Raw genomic sequence first — 25,927 nt, forward strand, 5'->3', positions numbered from 1 at the left:
TTTTTTTAAATTTAATATAGTAAAAACGTAAAGAGAGAGAAGCAAAATAAAAACAACTCAACAATGGGGAAGTTGTCGCAGCCCATTCGCATTACTCTGAGTCTCCTATCTCCTTCTCTTTCTCTTCCTCCTACTTCTCCTTCTCCTCCATCTTCTCCTCCTCCTTCTTCTTCTCCTTCCCTTCCTTCTCTCTCTTGTTTCTTCTTCTACTCTCTGTCTCTGTTACTGTTCATATCATTTTCTCTCTCTCTGTTTTTCCTCCCCCTTTTTCTCTTTCTGTTCTTCTTTTCTTTTACTCATCTTTTCCCCTCCTTAATTTTAACTTCTTGTCGTCATGCAACGTCTTTTCCTCCTACTTTCTGCCTCATTCCAATTGCATTTGTCCTCCTGCTTCTCTTCTTTGCCTTCCTTTCCTTCTCCTCCTCCTCCTCCTCATTTCCATGTTCCTTTTCCTTACTCTCCTCTTCCTTCACCTACTTCCTGCTCTCAGTTCAGTTCATCTCTTTCCCCTTCTGCTCTTCCTCCTCGTCTTCTCCTTCCCACTCTCCTCTAATTCCACTCATCTAATTCCAATTCCTTCTTCTCTTCCTCCTCTCATTTTCTTCCTCGCCCATTCAGTCCAATTTTCATCCCTCTCCTTCTTATGCTTCACTGACTCTCTCCCTCTCCTGCTCCTCTTCCTCTTCCGCCTTCTTCCTCCTCCTCCTCTCTGCTCCTAACTGCTCTTCTCCTTCTTCCTCGTAGGGTGGACATAAACCAGGGTCGAGGCGTCCCAGTGGTAGTAGAATGATAATTACCTCACTCTCTCTCTCCTCGGGCGTGAGAGAGAGAGAGAGAGAGAGAGAGAGAGAGAAAACGAAACCTCAGAACTACACACCAAATCAAAACTATTATTCCCTGTACAGCATAAGAAATAAAACATAAGTCAGACATATATAAACAAACCCCATACTTGACACCCCAGCATGACACAAACAGGATAGAGTACCAAGGCCCCCTGAGGACCCACAAGAAGCTCATTCCAAGGCTTGTGACACCACGCTCTTGACGAGGTTGTGTCGTGGTGGTTGGTGGTGGTGGTAGAGTGGTGTGGTGGACTGTGTGTGTGTGTGTGTGTGTGTGTGTAGTGATGAATTGTGGTGGTAGGCCTTTGTAGTGGTGTTGGTGTGGTGTGGTGGCGGAATGTGATAAAGGTGATATTGCATTTTGATTGTGGTGATGGTATTATGTTGTGGTGATGGACTGTGGATTTACTGCTGTTGTGCTGTGGTGGTAGTGTGGTGCTTTGTGGTGGTGGACTGTGGTAAAGTGGTGTGATGATGTGGCGGAATAGGGTGCTAACGGTGCAGTGGTGGATAGTTGGGATGGTCATGTGCTGGAATGTGGTGATAGTGTGCTGTGATGTGATGGTGAAATGAGGTGTGTACTATTAGTGGTGTGTTGATGAGGTGAACTGAGGTGATTCTGGGGTAAGGTGTTTGGGAGTGAACTAAGAAAATATTGATACTAGAGAATGGTGGTAGTGTGGTGGTAATGTGGTTGTAGTGTGGTGGAATGAGGCTGTAGAAGCGTGGACTGTGGAGGTGATTTCCAAGAAGATGGACAGGAGTGGCAATTAGTGTGGGAAATGGAGAAAGAGAATCACAGCAAAACAAAGTCTGAGTGATAGGATGAGACAGGTAAAAATAGGAGAGATGATACGAGAAAAAGGAGGTAAAGAGAAAAGGTAACTTACTATATTCTTCTCTTTTATATATTGGATTCTGAAAATGTCTCGATTGTATATTAGTTCACTCACGCGCCCCACAACCTCACTCGATACAGCCTCTGTACCATTGTGCTGAATTTTACAGCGCAATGAATTCGCTGTATAGTCAGAATTATCCCTATGCTGAAATTTAATTTACTGTGAAGAAACTGCAATAATTTACGCCCGACATGGATAATTTTGGTACATAAAGATGGGTCGAAGCCATGTCGAAATTACTGTATGTTCACAAAATACAGAGCTGCAGTATTTGGGATACTTCTTCCCTATGCTACAATACAAATCGCTCTTGATATGCTAGGAATATTACATCAAAGAATAGTGTACTGAAAATAGGGTGTGTATGTAAGTTATGCAGATGTGCCTTATGGGTGAGCAATGAAATCTGCTTCTTTAAAGGGGAAAAAAACCATCAAACTTCTGGCTGCAACAGGTGTGATTTACATTTTGACTACTGATACGAAATTCACGGTTATAATCTTGGCCACCATTTCTCTAAGACACTTAAGATCATAAAGGCGATTTAAGTGCTTCTTGATTCTCTTGTAAACAAATGGAAGGTGTTTATGATCCCTTTAGCTCTAGGGCATCTCTCGTAACCACAGTCTTGCAGTTTACCAGAATGAAGTATAAAAAGACGATCTCGGGCTGAAGGTGGATTTTAATAGGTACAAACACTCCATAGCTGCACATACCTGCCCTCCATTTCCCACCACTTCCTCTCACATTCACAAAAATCGAGATTCTACACAAACACATGTCCTTCCCCCTTCCTCCTCACACAAACGAGGTTCAAACGAGGTTATGCACAAGTACACAAACAAGTACAGTATATGCATTCGCCTTTCCTGTCCCCCCTGCACACACACACACACAATTATATACTCTTCCTCCTCCGTCTACCCACCCCAACACATACACAGACAACAAAACTGAGATTCCACACATTTCTTTTTCCCCTAGCGGGTTTCCCGTACTGAGACGCGAGCGAGCGAGCCTGTAGTCAAAGGGTCAGGTAGGCAGGGAAACATTTGTGTAGGTAATGAGGCGGCGAGGAGAGAGGGGCTGTAAAGGCAAATAGAGAGGGGTCCGAATTAACAGGTAGTGTGGGGTGGATGGAGCAGTGTCCCCTGTACTCCCCTTCTCTCGTTTTCTTTTTCCTTTTTCCTTGGTCGCATTTGCGGGCATATATTGTTATTATTATTATTATTATTAAGGGACAGTTTGGGATTTTGATATGATTGTCATTTCACGTATCAGTATGTTTCCTCTTCTCTTTTCTTTCCCCCCCTCTCTCTCTCTCTCTCATTTTTTTTTTATTTCTCCCATCTGGCTGTCTCCTCTTCTGTCTCTCCTTGTCTCTGTCTCTGAGTGGTCTTCTATAATGCAGGCTGTTTTTCTTCTTTCTTTTTCCTTGATCACTTTTCTGAGTATCGGTGTGTGTGTGTGTGTGTGTGTGTGTGTGTGTGTGTGTGTGTGTGTGTGTGTGTGTGTGTGTGTGTGTGTGTGTATTTTCTGTGGGACTGATTGGGTATTTTTGGCTAAGGTATGTTTGATTGCTGCTTATTCTTGTATGTGTCTGTGTATGTGTCTGTCTTTGTCCCTATCTCTATTCCCTGTTTCTCTCTCTCTTTCTCTCTCTCTCTCTCTCTCTCTCTCTCTCTCATCTTGCTCTCCTTCTGTATCTAGTTCCTTCTTGGCTCGTCTCATTCCTTCCATTTCCATTTATGTGTATTTTAGAAGCTTTTATGGATATGCACCGCTAGAAAGGTTACATAATTATTTCTCTGCCGTTTAAATAGCCTACAGCTGTCGTCAGGAGCTCTCTACATTGTCTAAAAAAAAGTACCATAGGCTAATGAAACCTTGAAAATTAATTTGTGACGATCAAGCGGGTTGGAAACTGACTTAGTTCTGAATCCCTCACCTGTAAATTGATACCTGAGGGCAATTCTGTGGTAAATTAGGAGTCATTAGTATTCAAGGGGGATAAACTTTCGCCTAGAAGTCTAAACCCATAGGCAGAATATTGATTGCAACTCTAGGTAAACTCGTCAATGTGTTACAACCTTACCTGCGTTATACTTCCTCCTACCCTGCCCCTTTTCCCTCATCCTGGTGATAGCTCCCTTCCCTGTCATTTCCTCCCTCATTCCTCCTCATCTCTCCCTCATTCCCTTTTTTCCTCTCCCTCGTCATCACTCCCATCCCTCCCCTGTCGCTTTATCGCCTCTCCTCTCTTTGTCGTCGTCTCCCTTCGTCGTTTTTCTCGCCATTATTGTCTTTCTGGTTTGGGATGGACCGTGTTTTCCTATTCGTTTTTATCTTAATGTGTAGGTTATGGGGTGGCGTGTGTGTGTGTGTGTGTGTGTGTGTGTGTGTGTGTGTGTGTGTGTGTGTGTGTGTGTGTGTGTGTGTGTGTGTGTGTGTGTGTGTGTGTGTGTGTGTGTGTGTGTGTGTGTGGTTTATGTGTTGTCTCAGTTCGTGTTAAATTTCTTTCTCTCTCTCTCTCTCTCTCAGTCTTCTTTTCCCTGTTTTCTCTCTCTCCCTTCCTGCTCTCTCCCCTCCTCCCCCTCCCTTTCCTTTCTTGCTTGTCTCTCTTTCTCTCCCTTCCTCCCCTTCTCCCTCCACTCCCTCCCCTTGGTAATAAAGCTCCCTAACGAGGGGAATAAAGGAGAGAAGGGGAGTGAGATGCAGGAGCGAGGGAGTGGATATGTGGTAACGGGGGAGAGGGAGGAAGAAGGGAGGGGGAAGGAAAAAAGGGAGGGGGAGGGAAAGAAGGGAGAGGGAGGAAGAAGGGAGGGGGAGGGAAAGAAGGGAGAGGATGGAAGAAGGGAGGGGGAAGGAAAAAAGGGAGAGGGAGGGAATGAAGGGAGAGGGAGGGAAGGAAGTGTAAGGGAGGGGAAGAAAGGGGAGAAAGGGGAAGAAGAAAGAGAGGGGAGTGAAGAAAAATAGAGAAAGAGAGATAGAAGAGAGAGGGAGAGGAAGGAGTGGAAGGAGAGAAAGAGGAGCAGGAAGGGGAGAGGGGAGAGGGATGAAGAGAGGGGAGTAATGAGGGTAATGAGGAGGAGGGGAAACAAGAAGAAAAGGGGGAGTTGGTGGGAAGGTGGATGGAAAGAGAATGAAGGGTTGTAGGGAAGGAAAAGGTGAGGAAGTTGGGGGAGAGGAGAAAGCGAGGCGGGGAGGAAAGGAAAAGGGGATTATCACACACACACACACACACACACACACACACACACACACACACACACACACACACACACACACACAATGAAATGCCATCAAACTAAGGAGTGAAACTGCCCACTTGTACACTCAAGCAAACACACAAAAAACAAACACACACACCAAACAAACACTCGCAAAAGAACTCCCACCTGTTTGTTTATTTAGTACAGGATCAAGGGTGCTGGTGTGGTGGACAGGGAAATCTCCACCTGACCTTTCACTGACACCCCCCCTCATTCCCCTGGTCCACCTTTGTCACCAACACTGCAATTTTCCTCAGTCACCCCTCCACTGTATTCTCAACCTTACCCGTTTTCTTTCCCTCGTTCAATCCCCTTTCTGTTTATGCCTCTTCCCCATTTCTATTTTGGATTTTTGTGAGTACTTGTTAATGATGAGGTTTGAGGAAGTTCTCTAACACCATTTCCTTACCAGTTTATTTCTGCATGTGCCAGTCTGATAGTTACATTTATCTTATTCAATCTATGCTGATACTAGAAAGGAATAAATATGATACAAGGGCCAGTATGGTGTAACACGTAAAATAAATCGCTAAGGAAAAAAGGATATTAAAAGAGCAAAACAAGAGGCATTAAAAAGGGCATTAAATAGGGCATAAAAGGGCATTAAATGGGGCATGAAAAGGGCATAAGAAAGACAAAATAATGCTTAAAAATTGGACATAAAGATGGCATAAAATAGGGCACAAAAATTGGACATAAAAATAGCACAAAAAAGGCATAAAATAGGGCATAAAATACGGCAAAACACCAATTTAACTCACAGGAAACAACAACCTTTCACTTTATAAATACCCATTTCATTCTCAAAACATTGCTTAGGATTAATATGTAACTTTTAGTGGTAATTCAATATCATCCTTTAAAATTTCTCTCATTAATGTCCTGCTTGGAGTTGCTTCTCCCTGTTTTCCTGTACGGCTGACGGTAGGAAGAACTGATGATGCGAGAGAGAACATTATATTTCGGTATACTATTACTGATATGAGAATAAAATTATTCGTAAGTGAGCGCAGACTACTTGAAATATAACCCGATGACATTTTATTGTGTGTGTGTGTGTGTGTGTGTGTGTGTGTGTGTGTGTGTCGGTTCACGGCTAGCACTAAATATCGTGCCACCGCTAACACCAATAAAATGTATCGTCGCACTGCTGGCCAAACAATTTAATAATGTAGCCGTTATGGAGTAGCAGTTGACTACATATTAAGTGTTCTGCTGTATATAACTAGACCACCGTGTTGGATCGACGACACTGTCTGTAGTACACGTCAGCTACTCGCCGTCACTGCCCGACACTTCCCACCAAAGGTCCTCTGCCACGAGAAGATGGAAGCTGGTCTGTTATTAAGTGGTAGCGTAAGGTGATAGAAATGAGCAGATTAAATCTCTCTTTATTGGGTACAGAATAATATAACTGCAACCCGAGAGATATGTAGGAGCGACACCACCTCCCTTTAAAACTGTAAAACGGCCTCTCTGATGCTGTACACTCACCGAGCCGGACAAGGGCGCGGTGCTTAGGTCAGCTAAAAAGTGAGGTGCCGAGCATTACATATACTCTGGGCTTATGCAAAAAGTAGAGATAAATGACAACTCTACTAGCACATTATACACCTCTATAAAATGGTATTAAGTACATTCACATATACCAACATAATAAATGGTTCCCCAGGACTTTACACTTACGCACAATTCAGATATCTTATCACTTCTCCTAACCTTCATTTTATAATTGAAACATGGTGGCCCTTGTGGTCTGCCATCCACCTCCTCCTTATACCACAGCTAACAGCGAAATGATATTTGGTTGTTCATCATCCACACTTCATTACACACTGTTAATTATGACTAAACAGCTTTAAAAATTATTATGTAAAATGTGTGATACTACAACTTCATATGGAAAAAGATGTTGACACCAGAACATGTGTGTGTGTGTCATTTCCCTCTATGTAACTGAACTGTCGATTAATACACTTTATATATTCGTCAATAAATACTAGGGTTGACTTTAACTATATCAACATCGTCTTTACTTCGCCGTTCTCAAGATACTGCAAATTTTCTCTCTCCTTCGATCAATCAATCAACCTCTCCATTTTACCTTCTCATTTCCTCTTTCTTCCGGCACTCCTAATTGACACCCTTCCAGGCGCACCCTCCTCTCTCTCTCTCTCTCTCACCCCTTATTTATCCATTCGTTACCGTCCACGGATCTGTTTAACTACTATAATTTCCCTTTCCCCTCTTTCCCCTCCAGACGTTAAAATATACTCCTGCTTTTTCCCCTCTTCCAGTCTGTATCCATCCCTCTTTAATCCGTCTCTCTCTCTCCCATTGCGTTCCTCCCTCTTTACTCATAAAACATTCTCCCCTTATTTCTATACATCCCTGTCCTAATTCTTCCCTTGTTCTTACCCTCTTCTCGTTTCTTCTCATTTGCTCTCTCTCTCTCTCTCTCTCTCTCTCTCTCTCTGATTATTTTGCTGGTTTTTGAGGGACTGGCGGACATACAAACATCTTTCATACAACTACTGTACCTGTATTTACAAATTTTACAGGACTATAAGGATTATTAAAGAAGTATTATGAATATTTAGCAGTTCCCGGTATCTCTTCCATTCTCTTAAGTAAATGTATGTATGTATGTATGCAGGTGTGTTGGTATGCATGTATGTGCGTCTGGTTATGCAGAAGAGTCAAAATGTTTCAACTTAACATTTCCACAGCCTTTGACCGAGTAAGTAGAGGTGGCTTACTGCATAAATTGCTTACTACTGGTGTTGGGGGATAGATCTGTTCATTCACTGGTCTGCTTCTAAGATACTGGACGCGGTGTATGGGGATGAGGCTGCAAATGATACTGTTGCAAATGGTAGTGTATGTGATGAAAGTTACGTCAGGTCGTATTAAATTCTTCCTGGCGATCCATAAGGCACTGTACTGGATTTACTGTTATTCATCATTTACGACATTTTCACTGTATCCACAAATAATCGCTACTCCCATGCAGGTGATGCAGGTCTAGTTTCAGTCATTCCCTCTTCTCGTTCCCGGTCTTCAGTCTGTCAGTCCTTGAACTTAATCTTATCCAACCTAACGATGTGGTGAAGAGAGTGGGATATGCACTTTACTCCAACAGAGACCAAATCGTTTACTCGCTCTGGTACTGATTCTCTTTTGCAAGGTACTCTTTCTCTAGACGGCACCTCCCTTGTAAAATCTATTGACTTGGAAATTCTTGGCACCATATTTTTCCAGAAGCTAGCATTTGACGGACACATTCGATTATTAGCATCGGTTACTTCACAGAACCTTTGACTCGTAAAGTGTACACAGGCTATCTTCATCTTCAGCTCACAAAATTAGTTATTATGGTCATCGTCTTCTCTGAAACATATTGCCTCGAAAGGATCATTCTGTTGCTGTTTGCCGGGTACTCTTTCGCACTTCCCCTCATCCTCCCCATCTCCACATCTCTTCCTTCTCGCACACTCCTCCCCATCATACTTCCCCCTTCCCCCTCCCCATCACACTTCCCCCTTCCCCCTCCCCTCCTGCCCCCTGGTAACCGAAGACGGGGTGAGGGCGCTAATGGGGCTGGGCCAATCAAGAGAGGTAAACACAGGTGGGAGTTACCTCATTACGCGCCCCAGGTAACCCGATCTCCCCCCCCCACCCCTCTCCATTACTGCCCCGGACACGCTTGCTCACTCACTCGCTCACTCGCTCACTCACTCACACACACTACTGCGGATTATAACCATTTCAGACTTTACGAGGAGGATTTCTTTTATTTATTTATTTATTTATTTTACTGCCTTACTGTTATTGAGGGCCAATTTCTTCTTCGTCCTCTTTCACTTCTTCTTCCTCATTATTATTATTATCATCATTATTATTATTATTATTATTATTATTATTATTATCATTATTATTTTTATCATTATTACCTTCTTCCTCTTACTCCTCCTCCTCTCCTCCTCTCTCTCTCTCTCTCTCTCTCTCTCTCTCTCTCTCTAGTTATTTACTGAAGCTGGAATTATTTACGCACAAAAATTCATGGTCACTGGTGTTCAAATAACCTCGGCAAATTTTAGCTGAAGTGTAGCAAAACCTTGAAAAGTGATTCACTCTTTTTTCATTAACGAATTGGCATAGTTTTTCCTCTTTTTTTTAACAGACTTAATCGAAATTTCTGTTGCACATATATTACGCGTCTGAAAAAAATAAAATAAATAAAATGTTCGTAGTAATCAAATAAAAAATACGAATTAAAGAATGTTCGTATTCAGTGCTATGATAAGTAAAATGTGATAAATAAACAGAAGATTTTTTTTTTCGGATCGCGTCATTATTGAATCTGAATAAGTAGCCAGCGAAAAAAGAAGTTATAAAAATACATAAATAAAATGATATGTTGGTTCCGTCGTGTTGGAACCAGAGGATTTATTCACAAAGGAGATTAGACTCTTCTGTTTATTATTTTCTCTTTATTTTTGCTTCATCTAGAGACGATTTTTTGCAGGTTAGAAATGATCTTTTGTTGCGAAAATGTTAATGATGAATGGAGGTATCTTCTCCACCCCGAAAATTTCCCATGAATGTAAATAAAATCGTCTGAAGGAATAAAAAATACACTAAAGAATATATCACAGGACTGAAGGGGTTAAATACTGCACTACGATGACCTCAGTGCTACAGAGGGGCGCCTTCACGTGGTGGCACTGATATGACAGGCTGAATTCACTGCCTGGTCATACAAATATCCCTCATCTCCCTCTTTATTCCCCGAAAGGAAGATGGTGTACTGAAGGAGGGCAAACTTCAGCCTGCAGTCCACTGAGTTCACATTCAAATGAGCCCAGGTTTGTAACAACTACTACTACCATTGTTACTGCTACTACAACAACAACAACTACTACCACTCTACCACTGCTACAACTACTGCTATTACGACCACCACCATCACCACCACCACTTCTACTACTACTACTACTACTGCTGCCACTACTACTACTACTACTACTACTACTACTACCATGACCTCCTTCTAGTCTATTCTTGCCACAACCAGACGATTTTCTTCAGCCCAGGGATAGGCTTCACGAACTCTCTCCTGAAGCAGTAAAATTCATAGACACGCCATCACCTTCGTCAGGATTATCTCAAAGGGAACGAACTGTCGAGGAGGAGGGAGAGAGGGAGAGAAGAGGGAGAGGAGGAGGTGAGGAAGGAGAGGAGGGGGAGAGTAGGGAGAAGAGAAGTGAGGAGAAGGACGGAAAAAAAGGAGTAATGAGGAGTGAAGGAAGGAGAGTGAGGATAGAAATTGGAGGAAGAGGAGTCGAAGTAGATGAAGAAAGGGGACGTGGAGGATAGAGATGAGGAAGGTTAAGGGAATGAGAGGGAGAGAGAGAGAGAGAGAGAGAGAGAGAGGGAAAGGGAGTAGGAAAACCGATAAAGACGGGAATAGAGAGAGGAAAAAAAAAAGAATATAAAAAACAGAGAAGGGAAGAGGAAAGAAAACGGGGTAATGAAAGAGACAGGGGAAACTAGGGTAAAAAATAAAGATACGCGGCTGTTCCAACTCCCAGTATAGACAGAGAGACAGGGAGACAGACAGATGCACCTGAGAATTAATTACTTCCCCCGTGTCTATGCCTTCAAGCAGGTGTCATGTACAGGTGTGTGGTTTTAATTTGTTGGTCTGTCTCAATTGCAACCAATATTTTATATTTTTATTTCTGTGTGTCTATGTTTTGATGTCTCTGTCTGGGTCCTAAGGCATTTTTCTGAGTGACTTATTTTACAGCTTTATTATATATTTAAAGATTTTTGTTTTAATATCTGTCTGTGAACTGGGTCCTTATTTTATCTCACTGACTGCTTTCTCTTATTTTCTTATTTCTTGGTGAAAGTGTGATCGCCTGCCATCCACTCACTCAATGTAGTTCTATTTTCAGGTGATTCTACACTGAGAAACATATGAAATTGTTTTCTCTACTCCGGAAAAGCATTTACTACGCTGGGTGGTAACCATATAACCAACAGATGGGAAGCCAATAAACGATGGTTGGGGTCTACTGCCACGTAATGGCCCGTATTTTCGTCGGTTAAGGAAGCTCCCTAACATCTTTTCCTAAGTGATTTAGTTTGCTGATTACACCTTACTGTCCTATTCTGTGTTATATAAATCATTCAAACATCGCCATACTCTGCATAAATATCGCATAAATGGATATTAACCAGCCATGTGTGTGTGTGTGTGTGTGTGTGTGTGTGTGTGTGTGTGTGTGTGTGTGTGTGTGTGTGTGTGTGTGTGTGACTAATTTTATTTTATTTTTTACGGCTGAGTTTTTTTTTCTGCGTACTGCTTTTCTCTCGGTTATTTAATCTTCATTCTCTCTCTCTCTCTCTCTCTCTCTCTCTCTCTCTGGTCTGACACTGGATCATGTGAGGGGGGAAGGGAGCGCGGAAAAAGGGCCTCCAAGCGTCTCTGCCCCTACTCAGGAAGGACCACCCTCTTCCCACGACCTTACATCACCCTCCCTCACATCTCATTTATCTCATTCTCGGTTTACCTCTCAATTATTATATACACAAAGGATTTATAATTTTTCCCCTTTTTGTCCTCCCTACAGTCTGGTCCCTCCATACTCTAAATTTCATTCTCCCTTTCCATCAACAGAACCCATAGGAATGCTCAGGCCCCGCTACCTTTATGACCATCCACTCATACGATTCAGCTATCCACCATTTACATTTTCCAGTCCTCCGCCTTTCGCACACGTCATTTACCATTCTTTTATATGTTTCTTCTAGCCTTCCATAATCTTCTGAACTTTCTATCGGTTTCACATACTCTTTTCCTTACTATAGTTCTTTCATCTTGACTCTGCCCAGATTTTCGTCCTTTTGTAGCTTATTTCACATGGTTTAATTGCAGAAAAAGACAGTACTATGGCTCTACATTCTTTCCATAGCCCTTCTTCGTGACTAGCATCATATTCCAGTGTTAATCTATTGCTACAACCCACCATTCAAGATGGAAAGATGTCATTTTTAGGCCAAGTTAGAGTAAAAGGAGTATAGCAGTACATCATTATCCCCTCAGCATAACAAAGATTCTCACAGTTCCCCTCCGTCTGTGTGTGTGTGTGTGTGTGTGTGTGTGTGTGTGTGTGTGTGTGTGTGTGTGTGTGTGTGTGTGATCTCCTAGCCCTATTCCCACATCAAATAGTATCATCCTATCTCACCCACATAATACCACAAACTAAATCCCTCTTTTCTCTCCCTTAATCCCACACGCTAAATCCCTCTTCTTTCTCTCTCTCCCCTGCCAGAGCCCCCAAGGAGTGTGGAGATACGAGACAGCCAGACGGGGTTAGCCAAAGGAGGAGAAGTGGGCCCCTACCACGAGAAACAGAAAATCATCCTCACCTGTGTGTCCAGAAGAGGTGAGTCGTGGATTTGTTTGTGTGTGTGTGTGTGTGTGTGTGTGTGTGTGTGTGTGTGTGTGTGTGTGTGTGTGTGTGTGTGTGTGTTTGAGTGTACCTATATTCGACTCTGGACATAAATATAACTAATCCTCCTATGTATCGCACACCTTTTCATGTCACCCCTTGGGCACTAATTCCCACCGTCCATACTGAATACATGCTAGGGCTCTCTCATTCATGACTGGCATGATAGTATTAGCAGATGTATTTTTTATGACATATCAGGGTATTTTGTGGAAGATCAGAAATTTTAAAGAAATGATAAACTGTTTCCTGACAAAGCCCCCGATTGAACTCACGTCCTTTCACACAACATACCACTTCTTCAACTACTTGACCAATACGTATACTGAGGACGGGTAGGTAAGTGGAGTGGAGAGGAGAATAAAATGATGACATGTGGAGATGAGTGAGATGATGCAGGAAAATTAGAAAAGAGATAAAAAGATATGAATAACAAACGAAAATAAAAAATGTAGGAGGAGAGAGACGATGAAGGAAAAATACGATAATAAGGAGGAATAAAGGAATAGGTGTGGGAGAGTAGAAATAAGAAAATAAAGAGGAATGAGGAAATAGGGACAGTGAAAAAAAAGCAAAGGGGAAAAATTACAGGAATGGAGAGGAGGAGGAGGAAGAAGAGGAAGGAAAAAAAAAAGGCTGGAAAATGAGGAAGCAGGAAGAAGTGAACAGGGAACGAATATTGACATCATGTATCATTAAATAAAAGTTAATCTGAACAATAAATGGCCAAGAAACGAAAGGAAATGAAGAAACAAGAGGGAAAAATGAAAATGGGGAAGGTGAGCAAACGAAAAGTGGAAAGAGGCGAAGGAATAGTATGCTGACTGAGAGAGAGAGAGAGAGAGAGAGAGAGAGAGAGAGAGAGAGAGAGAAACGTAGGTGACAAATGATCAACAAGCCACTTAATTATGGGTGACTGAGGAAACTAATTAAGACAATGAGAATAACTGAAAAGGCTGGAGTACAGAATGGGAAACTATTAGATATTAAAAAACACAGCTTAACTATTTTTTATGACGAATTAACAACACCGAGGAAAAAGGATGCAGATATTTTGTAGGAAAAGATGTTCTAAAAATCCATGTCAACTATACGTCTTTCATCTTAACTTGGCTCAGATTTTCGTCTTTTTGTAGTGCATTTTTCGAAGTTCAATGGCTGAATAAGACAGTACTATGGCTCTACATTCTTTCCATAGCACTTCTTCGTGTCTAGCACCATTTTAGCGTCAATCTACAGTTAGAAGTCAGTGATGAAAATGTAGAGATGGCAATATTAGGCCAAGTTAAAGTAAAATGGGTATAGCAAGTCCTTTCCCTCACTCTTAGTAGACTGACCAGCTTCGTAGACGAAAAATAATATGAAGCTTTTAATTTCACCGTAAGAATTCAGTTGCCATATTTTTACACTAACTCACTGATGATCTAATAATTTTAAAATGAAATTACTCGATGATATAGGGAAACCGTAATGCGCTGACCGAAATAGCTTGAGTGAAAAAAGACGAAAAAATTCCAAACAAAAGGAATTCTCTCTCTCTCTCTCTCTCTCTCTCTCTCTCTCTCTCTCTCTCTCTCTCATTCTTCCTCTAAAAAAGCATTTCTAATAATAGTAGAGTAATAATAACGCTCCCTGTTAACAGCTCGTTCCTAATTATTTTTGCCACTCAATGGGTGCAAAAACTACGACTCTCTCTCTCTCTCTCTCTCTCTCTCTCTCTCTCTCACACACACACACACACACACACACACACACACACACACACACAGCTGTATCTCTGATCGTCGGGCATAAATAGATCAGCCATTACTTTTATCACTGAAGGGCTGTCTGTTAACCTATATGTGAGAGAGAGAGAGAGAGAGAGAGAGAGAGAGAGAATTATATAAACCGAATTACAGCTATAGGCGGATCACACAGACTTTTCGGTCCAAACGAAGAAGTTCAGGACTATATTTACAAACATCTTTATTCACTACATCTAAAAGTTAAAGAAAAAGATATTGCAACATTTTTAAAATCAGTAGTTCCCCCGAGACTAAAGGCAATAACATCTCTATCCCCTATTTCAAGACGAAAACTAGGTGACTGAATTCGAATGAGTCTATTGCGTATGAGACTATAACAAGTCGATTGATTAAAAACATAGACGCAGTTGATAAAGATAGACGAACACACACACACACACACACACACACACACACACACACACACACACACACACACACACACACACACACACACACACACACACACACACACACACACACACACTGCCTCTGGAAAATTATTATTAAATTTTATCACCCTCCAGGGGGGTACCGGCCCCCAGTTTGGGCACCTACTCTAAACCATCCAGCAACACTCTGCCAAGAAAATAGAATTGTACATCTTGAAGCCTGAAACTGTCCTAAAGAAAATTTTTAGGAAATGTGTCCTGCAAGTTGTAAATAGCAATGAAATATCTATCAAACCACCTGTCTATCTATGTCCTCTCTTTTATACGGTATAAATATTGCATGTCTATTGAAAAAGATGAACAAGGACAGAAAGGAGTATATGAATTTACCAACGTTGAATATACATTACACTGCATATGACAGACAACTTACTGAAAGGTCCTAACAGCAATGGACGGAACCAGTTTTAAGTTTTCATTAATGTTGTTCTGATAAAACCCTGCGGAAATTATTACAGGATCTACGAAGGGCTCGCTCATCCTATTTAAAAAGAATATGTACCAGTCCTACTTAGACCAATGCATGTCGGAAACAGTACATTTATATCTATTATCTTCTGTAGGTAAGATTTAGTAGTGCCTAAAATAACTTGATGACACCGGCACCATTAACTATAACCTAACCTGTCTTTAATGAGTACATCAACTCCACGTATTTTTTATCAATCCTATTCACTTGTAGTCTGATTCTTCTGTTGGTACACTGGAATCCATAACTACAAATGAAGTGGTCAGAAGCCAAGGAAAGCAAATGAACATATGCCAAAAAAGTGAAATTTCAACACAGAAATATACAAAAAAGAAAGAAAAATTGTATCCTTTTATTATTATTTTTTTTTTACTTGGGTCCGCCTTTTCTCCATAGCGGAAAAAGTGTCATTCGTTCCCTGTATAACTGAAAAGCCATATCACAAATCCTGCCTGCCTAAAATTCACAAATCCTCGCTATCGTTATTAATCGCGGTAAAATCCAGTTGCATTTACTATCAGGTAACGCCATCGTCCCTGCGGTAGCCGAGTGGAAAAGCTCGTCCGAAATTTAACTGAGAAGAGAACATATTTTAATTATTCCAGCGATTATTCCTGCATCAATGAATATCACGTGGAAATTTAGCTTTGATTTTGCTGGACCTGATGGAGCGAATTGAAGAGATGGTGATAAAAAGTCGGAAATCTCTCTCTCTCTCTCTCTTTTCTTTTTGGTTAGGAAAATTTGTGTGGGTTTTTGCATCACTCGAGTTCATAAGCTTAAAATGTGTAAATCTCATAATCACTCTTACCATCATTTTCATCATCATCATCATCATCACCATCACCTTTACCATCATCATTATCATCAACGTCATAATCATCACCATCACTACCACTACTACCATCATCATCAGCATCATCACCGTACCCGTCACCATCACCACCAATATCATCATCACCATTATCATCATCATCATCATCATCTCCCCTACACCTTTTCCCACCAAAAGAAGGGGACAGGTATGATTCAGAAACCAAAAGGGAGAAGCCAAGACAGAGGGAGTAACATCAACATCATGGCAGGAAAAATGGGTCACAGAATCATTTATAAAAACCATAAAATCACAAATAAATCACGCTATAGAAACCAGATCAACCGCTCTCTCTCTCTCTCTCTCTCTCTCTCTCTCTCTCTCTCTCTCTCTCTCTCTCAGTCAATCAAATCCCACGTCAAATCAGTGACATGCTAATCACATAATCGAGCAAAATATGACGGGAATCAGAGTTTGAGCTGATGTTTTGCTTATAACCACAACAAAGAAATAAAAACGAAAAAAGAAAAAGAGAAAAGAAAATAGAAAAAGACTCGAAATTCCATGAGTCAGGAAAAGAAAAAAAGAGAACAGGAAAAATAAAAACAACTTATCGCCTCAGGGAATAATAAAATGGGAAGAAAAAACACGCAAACGATATAAAAGAGCAATCATACCTTAAAGCAACCATGACCACAAAATTCATTATTGCTTTGCTTTTATAAATTCAATTTACACGGAAACGCACCCACACACACCCACGCACACGCACACGCACACGCACACACACACAGACACAGACAGACACACACACGCGCACACACACACACACACACACACACACACACACACACACACACACACACACACACACACACACACACACACACACACACACACCACACACAAAAAACGTGGAAGCTACTTTATCCGCATCTTTTACGTAAATCCCTGACAGAAGAGGAACACAAAAGAATCTTTGAAAAAAAAAAAAAATACAGCCACTCTAAAAATCCATCTAAAAAATCAAAATCTAAAAAAATCTTACACATCCTTTCTTGGTTGTAAACACTTCCACTACGAGAGATCCGTCCACTCCTGAACAAAATTATTCTAGAGATATAGAATGGTCTTTTATAGGTAAAAATGATCCGAGGAATGGTAGTCTAGCCCAAGATCTCTCGACTCTCGCATTGGGACCTCCCGTGTACCAAAGAGACAGTAGTATAAGCAGGTAAGGATAAGCAGATAGCCTTCTTTTAACAGTTTCTGCTACCGTGCGTGAAGGAGGCTGTTTCCAAGCTATTTACAATCTTTCAAAATAAGTGTGAAAGAATAAAACTGACACTACCATTTTCGAGAAGGATTAAAAAAGAAGTGTGAATAAGTAAGATAGACATCACCATTCTGAGGATAAATTTTAAAATCAGTCTTTTATTGGATCTGTATGTCTTGATAATTTCGGATCTAGCTACGATTTTCTTGATAAAAGGGCCTTGTTTTCAGCCTCTTTTTCTGACACTCTAAATAAAAGACCTAAATTTCGAGATGTATAAACATTGAAATCCACTGCTTGTTCGAATCGTAGGTCTTGATAATTCCGGATCCAGCTACGATTTTCATGATAAAGAGCCTTGTTTTGAGCTTGTTTTGAGCCTGTTTCATGACAAAGAGCCTTGTCTTGAGCCTGTTTTGAACCTGTTTCATGATAAGGAGCCTTGTTTTGAGCCTATTTTGAGCCTGTTTCATGGTAAAGAGCCTTGTTTTGAGCCTGTTTCATGATAAAGAGCCTTGTTTTGAGCCTGTTTTTAGCCTCCTGGTCTGACATCCATGAGCTTTGAGGTCTGACAAGCGAGTGAGACCAGGAATAGACCGGAGTGACGTCAGGGGAATGAATTACTGAAGAGAAGAGGCGTTCATTTGAGTGACGGAATGAGAGTGAAGGAAATAGCGTTTACCTGTAAGAGTGTGCTAAAAGGTGTACTGAGGCAGGTGTACTAAGGGAAGAATAATAATGATAATAATAATAATAATAATAATAATAATAATAATAATAATAATAATAACAGAAATAATAAACATAATAGTAATAAATCCAATAATGAAAATAAATCCGTAAAGCAAAGGTTCAATAAATCCAGCCAAACTCTCGAGAATAAATCCCAAGGACGAGGCATGATAAACTGAGAGCTAAAATCTGCAAATAAATCGAAGTATTTTGGAAATATTTGGAGGAAGTGAAAATATCCCACGTGCATAAAAGCTTAATAGTTGAGTTTGTTATTGATGTGTGTGTGTGTGTGTGTGTGTGTGTGTGTGTGTGTGTGTGTGTGTGTGTGTGTGTGTGTGTGTGTGTGTGTGTGTGTGTGTGTGTGTGTGTGTGTGTGTGTGAGAGAGAGAGAGAGAGAGAGAATTAATAATGAAAATAATTATACCGCTCTACTATACAACCCCCCCTCTCTCTCTTTGTCTCTCTCTCTCTCTCTCTCTCTCTCTCTCTCTCTCTCTCTCTCTCTCTCTCTCAATATAAACTACGTAACATATAACCATTTCAGCTTTTGAACAAATAATTTAGTTTCCATTTTGCCACAAAGTTCACCACAACAATACCTCGTAATATATATTTTATGATCTTCAGACGATTTCATTAAGCATCAGGGAGATTTTTAGAACAACAGGAGTTATATATACACTTCAGTAACCCCTTCACTACGAGGAGCTAGGTCTGAATGGAATTAAAGTGAGAGATAAGCTGGAGCAAATTTAGTGGATGTTCTTGTGCTGGAGTTATTAGCTGACCAAGAGCAGCTAGCCATTGTTATAGCTTTTACTACGAAGCCGTCTGGTTGGTATATTTCCAGAACCGCCAGACGATTTTGTTCAGCTGGGGAGAGATTTTTAGACAGGAGGGGTTTAGCCTTTATTAATCCCTACGTACCAGGCAGTAAGAATGGGCTATAATTACATAAATAAATAAATAATGTCTATCTATCTATCTGTCTATCTATCAATATTTCTATATATCTATCTATCTGTCTGTCTATCTGGGTTTAGCCTTCATTAACCCCTACGTACCAGGCAGCAAGACTAGGCTATAAATATATAAATAAATAAATAATATCTGTCTATCTATCAATCTATCTGTCTATCTATCAATATTTCTATCTATCCATCTATCTATCTGTCTATCTATCTATATGTACACAATACTTAAGTAAACATCACTAGACTTCCCAGTCACATGTTCACCCAATCACTAAACCACTTCAGTATGATGACGTTTTCCTGATTAATCTTGCTTCCACCTTTCTCTTTGTATCCACCTATCCATATATCTCCTAATCCTTCCCCTATCCACGTAGTACTAACCTATCCACGTATCTCCTATCCACCCCTATCCACTGAAAATTCAATGCCACTCTCCTACTATCTCATCAGGCTCCCTTTACTCATCTTTTTTTCCTTTTTTTTTCCCCATCAGGGTCGCCGCCCCCCAACGTGACCTGGTGGCAGGGAGACAGGATGCTTGACGAGACGTGGGAGGAGGTGGAGGGTGGAGCAGGGCTGGTGGAAAATACGCTTGTGGTGGAGAGACTGACAAGGAGCTACCATAATACCTCCCTCACATGCAAAGCCGAGAATAGTCATCTAGTGGGGCCCATCACTACCACCGTGGTCATCAAAATGCTATGTGAGTAGTATTTGGCTTAAGCTGGAGTGTGGAGGTGGAAGGAGGGGCATGAGGGATGGAGTGGACAGTGTGGGTGGAATGGAGTGTGAAGAAACGCATGTGTAAGGAAAGGCGTTGAGTGTTATGTTATTCTGGGATGGAATAATGGACTGTAAGGGAAAAAAAAAAGAAAAGAAGGAATGAAGAGGAGAGAGAGAGAGAGAGAGAGAGAGAGAGAGGACGAGGTACGGCAAGCCATAGAAAGGTAGAGATAAAAGCGAGTCATTACCTAAGACCTCACCATTCACCAGCCTTCTCTTTAGTGGCCAAATTAATGATTAGGAGAAGGTCAGAGTGGAAGAGTCTGAAGCGACCTAGTGCGTAATCAGGTGAGGGTTCATGGAGTCCAGGGATAGAGAGGAAGAGGAGTGGTAAAGAGGAGGAAGGGGTATAAAGAGGAAAGAGAGTAAAGTGGAAGAGTGGTGAAAAGGAGGATAAGTGGTAAAGAGAAGAGTGATGAGAGGGAAGTGTGGTGAAGAGGAGGAAGAGTGGTAATGAGGAGGAAAAGTGGTAAAGAGATGGAAGAGTGGTGAAGAGGATGAAGAGTGGTGAAGAGGAGGAAGAATGGCAGAGGGGAGAAAGTGGTAAAGAAGAAGATGAGTGGTTAAGAGGAGAATGAGTGGTGAAGAGATGGATGAGTGGTGAAGAGATGGAAGAGGAAGAAGAGTGGTGAAGAGGAGGAAGAGTAGCAAAGAAGAGGAGGCGGAGAAAAGCACTAAAGAGGAAGAGAATTTTTAAAGACACCCAAGAATCATAAGTCTAAATCAAATCTACGTTTAATATACAGAAATAAAACACACACAAAAAAAGAAGACATGCAAAAATAAAACAAGCAAAACTAAAGAAAACAAAAAATAAAAGAACATTGAAAAAATTAACTAAAACAAGCAAAAAGAAAAGGAAACAAGCAAAAAATAAAAGAACACAAGCAAAAAACACAGGAAAACAAGCAAAAAATAAACGAACACAAGCAAAAAACAGAGGAAAAGCAAAAAAATAAAAGAAAATATGCAAATATAAATGAAAAAAAAACTAGCAAAGAATAAAAGAAAGCAAGCAAGAAATAAAGGAAACAAAAGGTGCGAGAAAACTACATGAATATGAAAAGGAGGACAAGGAAGAAAATTGTCATCTTCTACTAAACCCTAGGAAGGAAAATGACCAGGAAAACTGAGAAGGAACATCACATCAAATAAAAAAAGCTGGGACGGAAATTTAATAGGAAAGGACGAAAGGGAAACGTTTCTCTATGTAATGAAACCTCCAGTGAAGATTAATAGTAATAACTTTGTCTTGAAAATTAGAACTTTGTCTTGAACATTTTTTGGAACGAGATTTATGTGCAGTCGTTTTCAGGCATATGCCGGTCTACCTCATTCTTTCAATTCTCATTGAAATAACACAAATATATCTCTAGGTAACTTCTTCCACTCATTCCCACCTTTACCGTGTTCTTGCACCTTCCTAATTAACCTCTCGTAAGAAAACCTATCATATGTTTTGAATTTTATTAGTCTAAGGCTCGTCTTCTCGTCGGGTAAGGAAGCTCCCTGGCACCTCTTCCTTAGCGATTCATTTCTGGATACGTTTGGCATATATCCTTTTATACGCTATTTATGCAGAGTATGGCGATAGTAGAATGATTTAGGTAATACACAGAAAAGGATGGCAAGGTGTAAAAGACAACATAAATCGCTAAGGAAGAGGTGTTAGTAAAATTCCTCACCCTACAGTCTAATGGATTTAACTGGCCTCCTCGTTTCTATCTGCTTAAGAATAGCTTTATATGGAAGTGAATGTGAGATGTGCAAGTTGAAGACAGAAAAATAATGTGGGAAAGCACTGAACAATTGGATAAAGTGTGTGTTGTGATGCGCACATTTTTCAATATAACGAAATGGTCTCTTTTACTGGCGTTGTTGAAGCACATTACTAGACTGATTATTTGCTCATGATGTGGAGCCGAGATTTCGTAAGATTGGGTGATCAGTGAATGAGTGTGAAGTGCATTTGATAATAGTAATTCTCCTGATTTTGTGTTTACCGATTCCTTTTTCTTGGTCCATTACAACACATGAGTATAAAACAGACCTAGAATGATGATGATGATGATGATGATGATGATGATGATGATGACGATGATGTTGATGATGATGATGAGTGTACTGATGACCATGACGATAACAGTAACGAGGCAGTGTGTAATACTGTTTTCACCATTTCACAGCATATGTATCTCCATATAACAAAAATCATAGACATCTATTGACAAATGCCACCATCCCTCACATCACAATAGACAGGAAGTGGAACAAATAAAAATAACTAAATAAATACCACCAGTGTCATGGGTGAACGACCGATGACATTATATTTCCTAGATTAACTTATTTACCTGCCCTCTAATCACGCAGGTGGGCAGGTGCGAACAAAACAGGTGTATTAATCAATCATGGCATATTCACCTTTAACCAGAGAACTCCATTTCATTTATATTTTTTAGACAAACAATAAATACTAAATATACTTTATTATTTAAAGCACATCCGTCAACTCTTTGCCATACAGTGTTACCAATCCTAAGCCCAAATCGAAGAGGGAAATTTGACGTGAATTTCTGCTTTTGAGTATGATCATCTTTCTGAATATGCCTTTTTCTCTGCTTATATATTCCTCATCTCCATCCTTCCACCTCTTTCTCGGTCATCTTCCACTCTCCATGTACTCCTTCCCATTACTGTTCAGATCTTTCAATCTTAGTGTTCAGTACCCCTCCACTTTGTTCAACCACATCGTTGTTGGTCGCCCACTTTCCACATACTGCTCCACTTCATCCTCCCAGCTCTTTCTCCTCTATCCATGTACCTCTCCACTTTATCCTTTCACCTCCTTTTGGTCTTCCTCTCCTCTTTCACCTCCTTTTGGTCTTCCTCTCCTCTTTCACCTCCTTTTGGTCTTCCTCTCCTCTTTCACCTCCTTTTGGTCGTCCTTTCCTCTCTTTCCTCTCCTCTCGTCTCTTCTTCCGACCTCTCCTGTTTTCCTTTTCTCCCCTCTGTCTTTTCCTCTCCTCTCTACTGCCAGTCTTAATGTACGTGTTTCTCCACTTTCTCGTCCTTTCCTCAAGTGCTCCTCTAGTTTACCCCTTCACCCCATTCTTGGTATCCCTCTCCTCCCTTTGCCATCTCTTACTAATCGGTTTTAAAGAAGATACGTACCTTCTCCCTCACATACCCCTTCTCGAGCTTCCCTTCTCTACTCCACTCCTCCACCTTGCCCTGTTTCTTCCACTTCCCCTGTACTTCACCGTTCCACCTCTCGTTCTCGGTCTCCCTCTTCCATCCCCTACCATCAACTTTTAATTGGCTATAAGGCAGGTAAGCTTGCACCACTTCTAGGAGGCTATTACAACCAACCCCGCCGCCCTACCTCAGCTAACAGGTGGTGGACAGCTAACTCACCGACACATAAAGCTAAAGGATGTGGCAGAGGGAGGGGAAGCAAGGCAAGAGGGAGGGGGGGGGAGGTAGGAGAGAGGAGAGGTAAGAGGAAGGGGAGGTAGGAAAGGATTAAATAGGTAGGGGAGAGGTAGAAGAGAGATGAAATGGGTGGAAATAAGAGGGGGTGTGGAGAGAAGAGAAAGGTAGAAAGGGAGGAAATGAGTGGTATAAAAGGAGCGAGGTAAGAAAGGAAGAAGTAGGAAAGAGAGAGAAGTAGAGTGAGGGAAGGGGGAGGGAAAAGGTGGGCTGGGGATGGGGTAGGGAGGGGTGGGGTGAGGCAGGAGGGAAGGGGAGGGAGAATGAAGAGAAAAAAAATCTATGGAGAGGGAGAGGGGAAAAGCCAAAGTGAGAGAGAGAGGAGGAAACTTGCGAAGAAGACGGGGAGAAGGCGTGGTACTTTCCTACACATGACGGTACTTACACACACACTAACACTCACCCCCACCCCTCCTCTCGTTTTAATACCCCTCCCTCACTCTCCCCCCTCCCAATACCCCTCCCTCAGCTTCCCCCCTCTCCCTATAACTCCAACTCGCTCCCTCTCGATCCCTCGCTCCTGCATCTATTCTCAGTATCCAAACTCCCCCAGTCCTCTCATCCCTCTTTCACCCCATTTAGATACTGGTTCTCGTTTCCCTTCCTATATTTTGCAGTCTACCTATCTCTCCATCTGCTGCAATTCTCCCTCTACCCATTCCAAGGCTTTAGTCTCCCTCTTCCCTCTCGTCTTCCTCTTCCAACATTCCCTGACCCATCCTCCCCTCTTCTGCATTCCTCTTTCGTCTCCCCTCTCTCAGATCCAGGTCCTTCCTCTTCCTCTTTTCCCCTCTAGAGTTTAATCCTCTTTAGCTCGTTTCTTCCCCTCGCCCTCCTCTTCCTCACATCAACCCCGCCCTTCATGTTCTACTTCCTTCATCTACCTCGCTCCCTTCCTAGATTCAAATCCACTCTCGTCCCCCTTCCTCCTCTCGTCCCCTACTTCCACCCCCTCCCCTTCCTTTCCTCCTCATTCCTCCTCAGGTTCCACTTCTTTCCCCTTTCTTGCTCCACTTCCAAATAACAATTCCCTTGTCTCCCCTTCCCTCTCCCTCTGGCTCCCCGCGTTCTCTCTCCCCTCTTTCCGTCTATCTCCTTTCTCCATTGTCTCCTCCCTCCCCTCAGGTTACGGTTCTTTCTCCTGTTTCTCTCCCCTCCCAGATTCTAACGTCCTTCGCCCCGTGATCCCTGTCCACCCCTCTCCCTCTCCCCCCCCCTTCGTCCTCCTCCCCCTTCAATCCCACTTCCCTCCCCTACTTTTCTCCCCTCTAAGATTTTAATCCCCTCTCACCTGTCTTAACTCCTCTTTTTTTCCCCTCTCTCTTCTCCTCATCATCCTCTCCCCTCTCAGCTTCCTCTTCCTCTCGTCCCCTCTTATCCGTTCCAATTTCTTCCCCACCTCTCTCCCCTCCTAGATCCTAACATCTCTCGCTTCCCTCTCCCCTCTCCTAGACTCCACTCCCCTCTCCCCTCCCTTTCCCTCTCTCCTCCGCTCTCCCACAGCTCTACTCCCTTCCTCAACCTCACTTCCCCTCCACATTCTTAAGCCCTCTTCCCCCACTCTTCCCTCTCCCAGGTTCCCATCCTCCCACCTCTCTCTCTCTCTCTCTCTCTCTCTAACCCCTCTCTCTTTCAGGCTCCCCTCCTCTTCAACCCCCGTAGCAAGTAATGATGCAGTTTAAGACTTCGTGATCGCTTCCTGCACCTCGCCCGCCTCACGACACAACTTTCTTCGTAAAGTTTGAGACTTGGGCTGGTTAGGGGTCACTCAACTTAGCCCCTGTCACCTCCCCAGCCCCTCCCCTACCCCAGCCCCACCCCTGCCCCACCCCTGCCCCCACGCTTCCCCTCTCTCATTTTGCTATCCTACCTCACCCTATTGTTGATCTGTGAACACATGGATGCACGCATGCACGCACGCAGTATCTTTCTTATTTTCTCTCCCTCCCCCCCCTCTCTCTCTCTCTCACACACACACACACACACACACACACACACACACACACGACACCCTCCTCACACAACTCCACCCCTCTCACAAGTCTACCCCTCCACACCCACGCACACACACTCTCCCACACCACCCACACACACACACCAATATCCATATTCCGCATACACAAAGAGCAAGAACACACAGGCACATAACACACATCCATATTCAACACGCACAAGAGATCGCCCTCCAGAGATGTTCAAAAGGTGGCGGTAATAACTCCCTTTATCTCTGTTATCTGCTAGCTCGTCTGTTATCCCTTGTCTGGTGGCTGGTCTGTTATCTCTGCTGTCTGTTGGCTTGTCTGTTACTTCTGCTGTCTGTTAGCTCATCTGTGGGCCTCTGTTCTGTGCCGTTACAAAGATAGGGCAAGAAGTGGAAATAAATTGGAGAAGTGACTGAGGACGAGATATTTTCCCCACTAAAATTACTAGCTAAATTCTGAGACAGGGATGATGGACGCTTACGTGAAATTTAGAGCCTTATATCTTGGAGGCATTAGAAGCTCCTTTGCACATTGCCCTTAGTGATTTATTTAGCCTCTTACATCTTAACATTTTTTTGGATGTTAATTATATCGTTTTACTGTCATCATAATTTTACT

At 42.0% G+C, this 25,927-nt stretch overlaps 1 protein-coding gene across 1 annotated transcript in view; it reads left to right on the top strand.

Moving 5' to 3' along the window:
- LOC145394132 (uncharacterized) overlaps positions 1-25,927 on the top strand; it is a 244,527-nt gene that overhangs the window by 70,383 nt on the left and 148,217 nt on the right. The window contains exons 6-7 of the mRNA XM_080268112.1: positions 12,363-12,476; positions 19,546-19,755. Of these exons, the coding sequence (XP_080124238.1) occupies positions 12,363-12,476; positions 19,546-19,755 (324 nt within the window). The remainder of the gene's footprint in view (positions 1-12,362; positions 12,477-19,545; positions 19,756-25,927) is intronic.

Source organism: Coenobita brevimanus, chromosome 26 (genome assembly GCF_032717465.1).
Source record: "Coenobita brevimanus isolate Jiangsu-jjx chromosome 26, ASM3271746v2, whole genome shotgun sequence".
NCBI classification, from domain to species: Eukaryota; Metazoa; Arthropoda; class Malacostraca; order Decapoda; family Coenobitidae; genus Coenobita; species Coenobita brevimanus.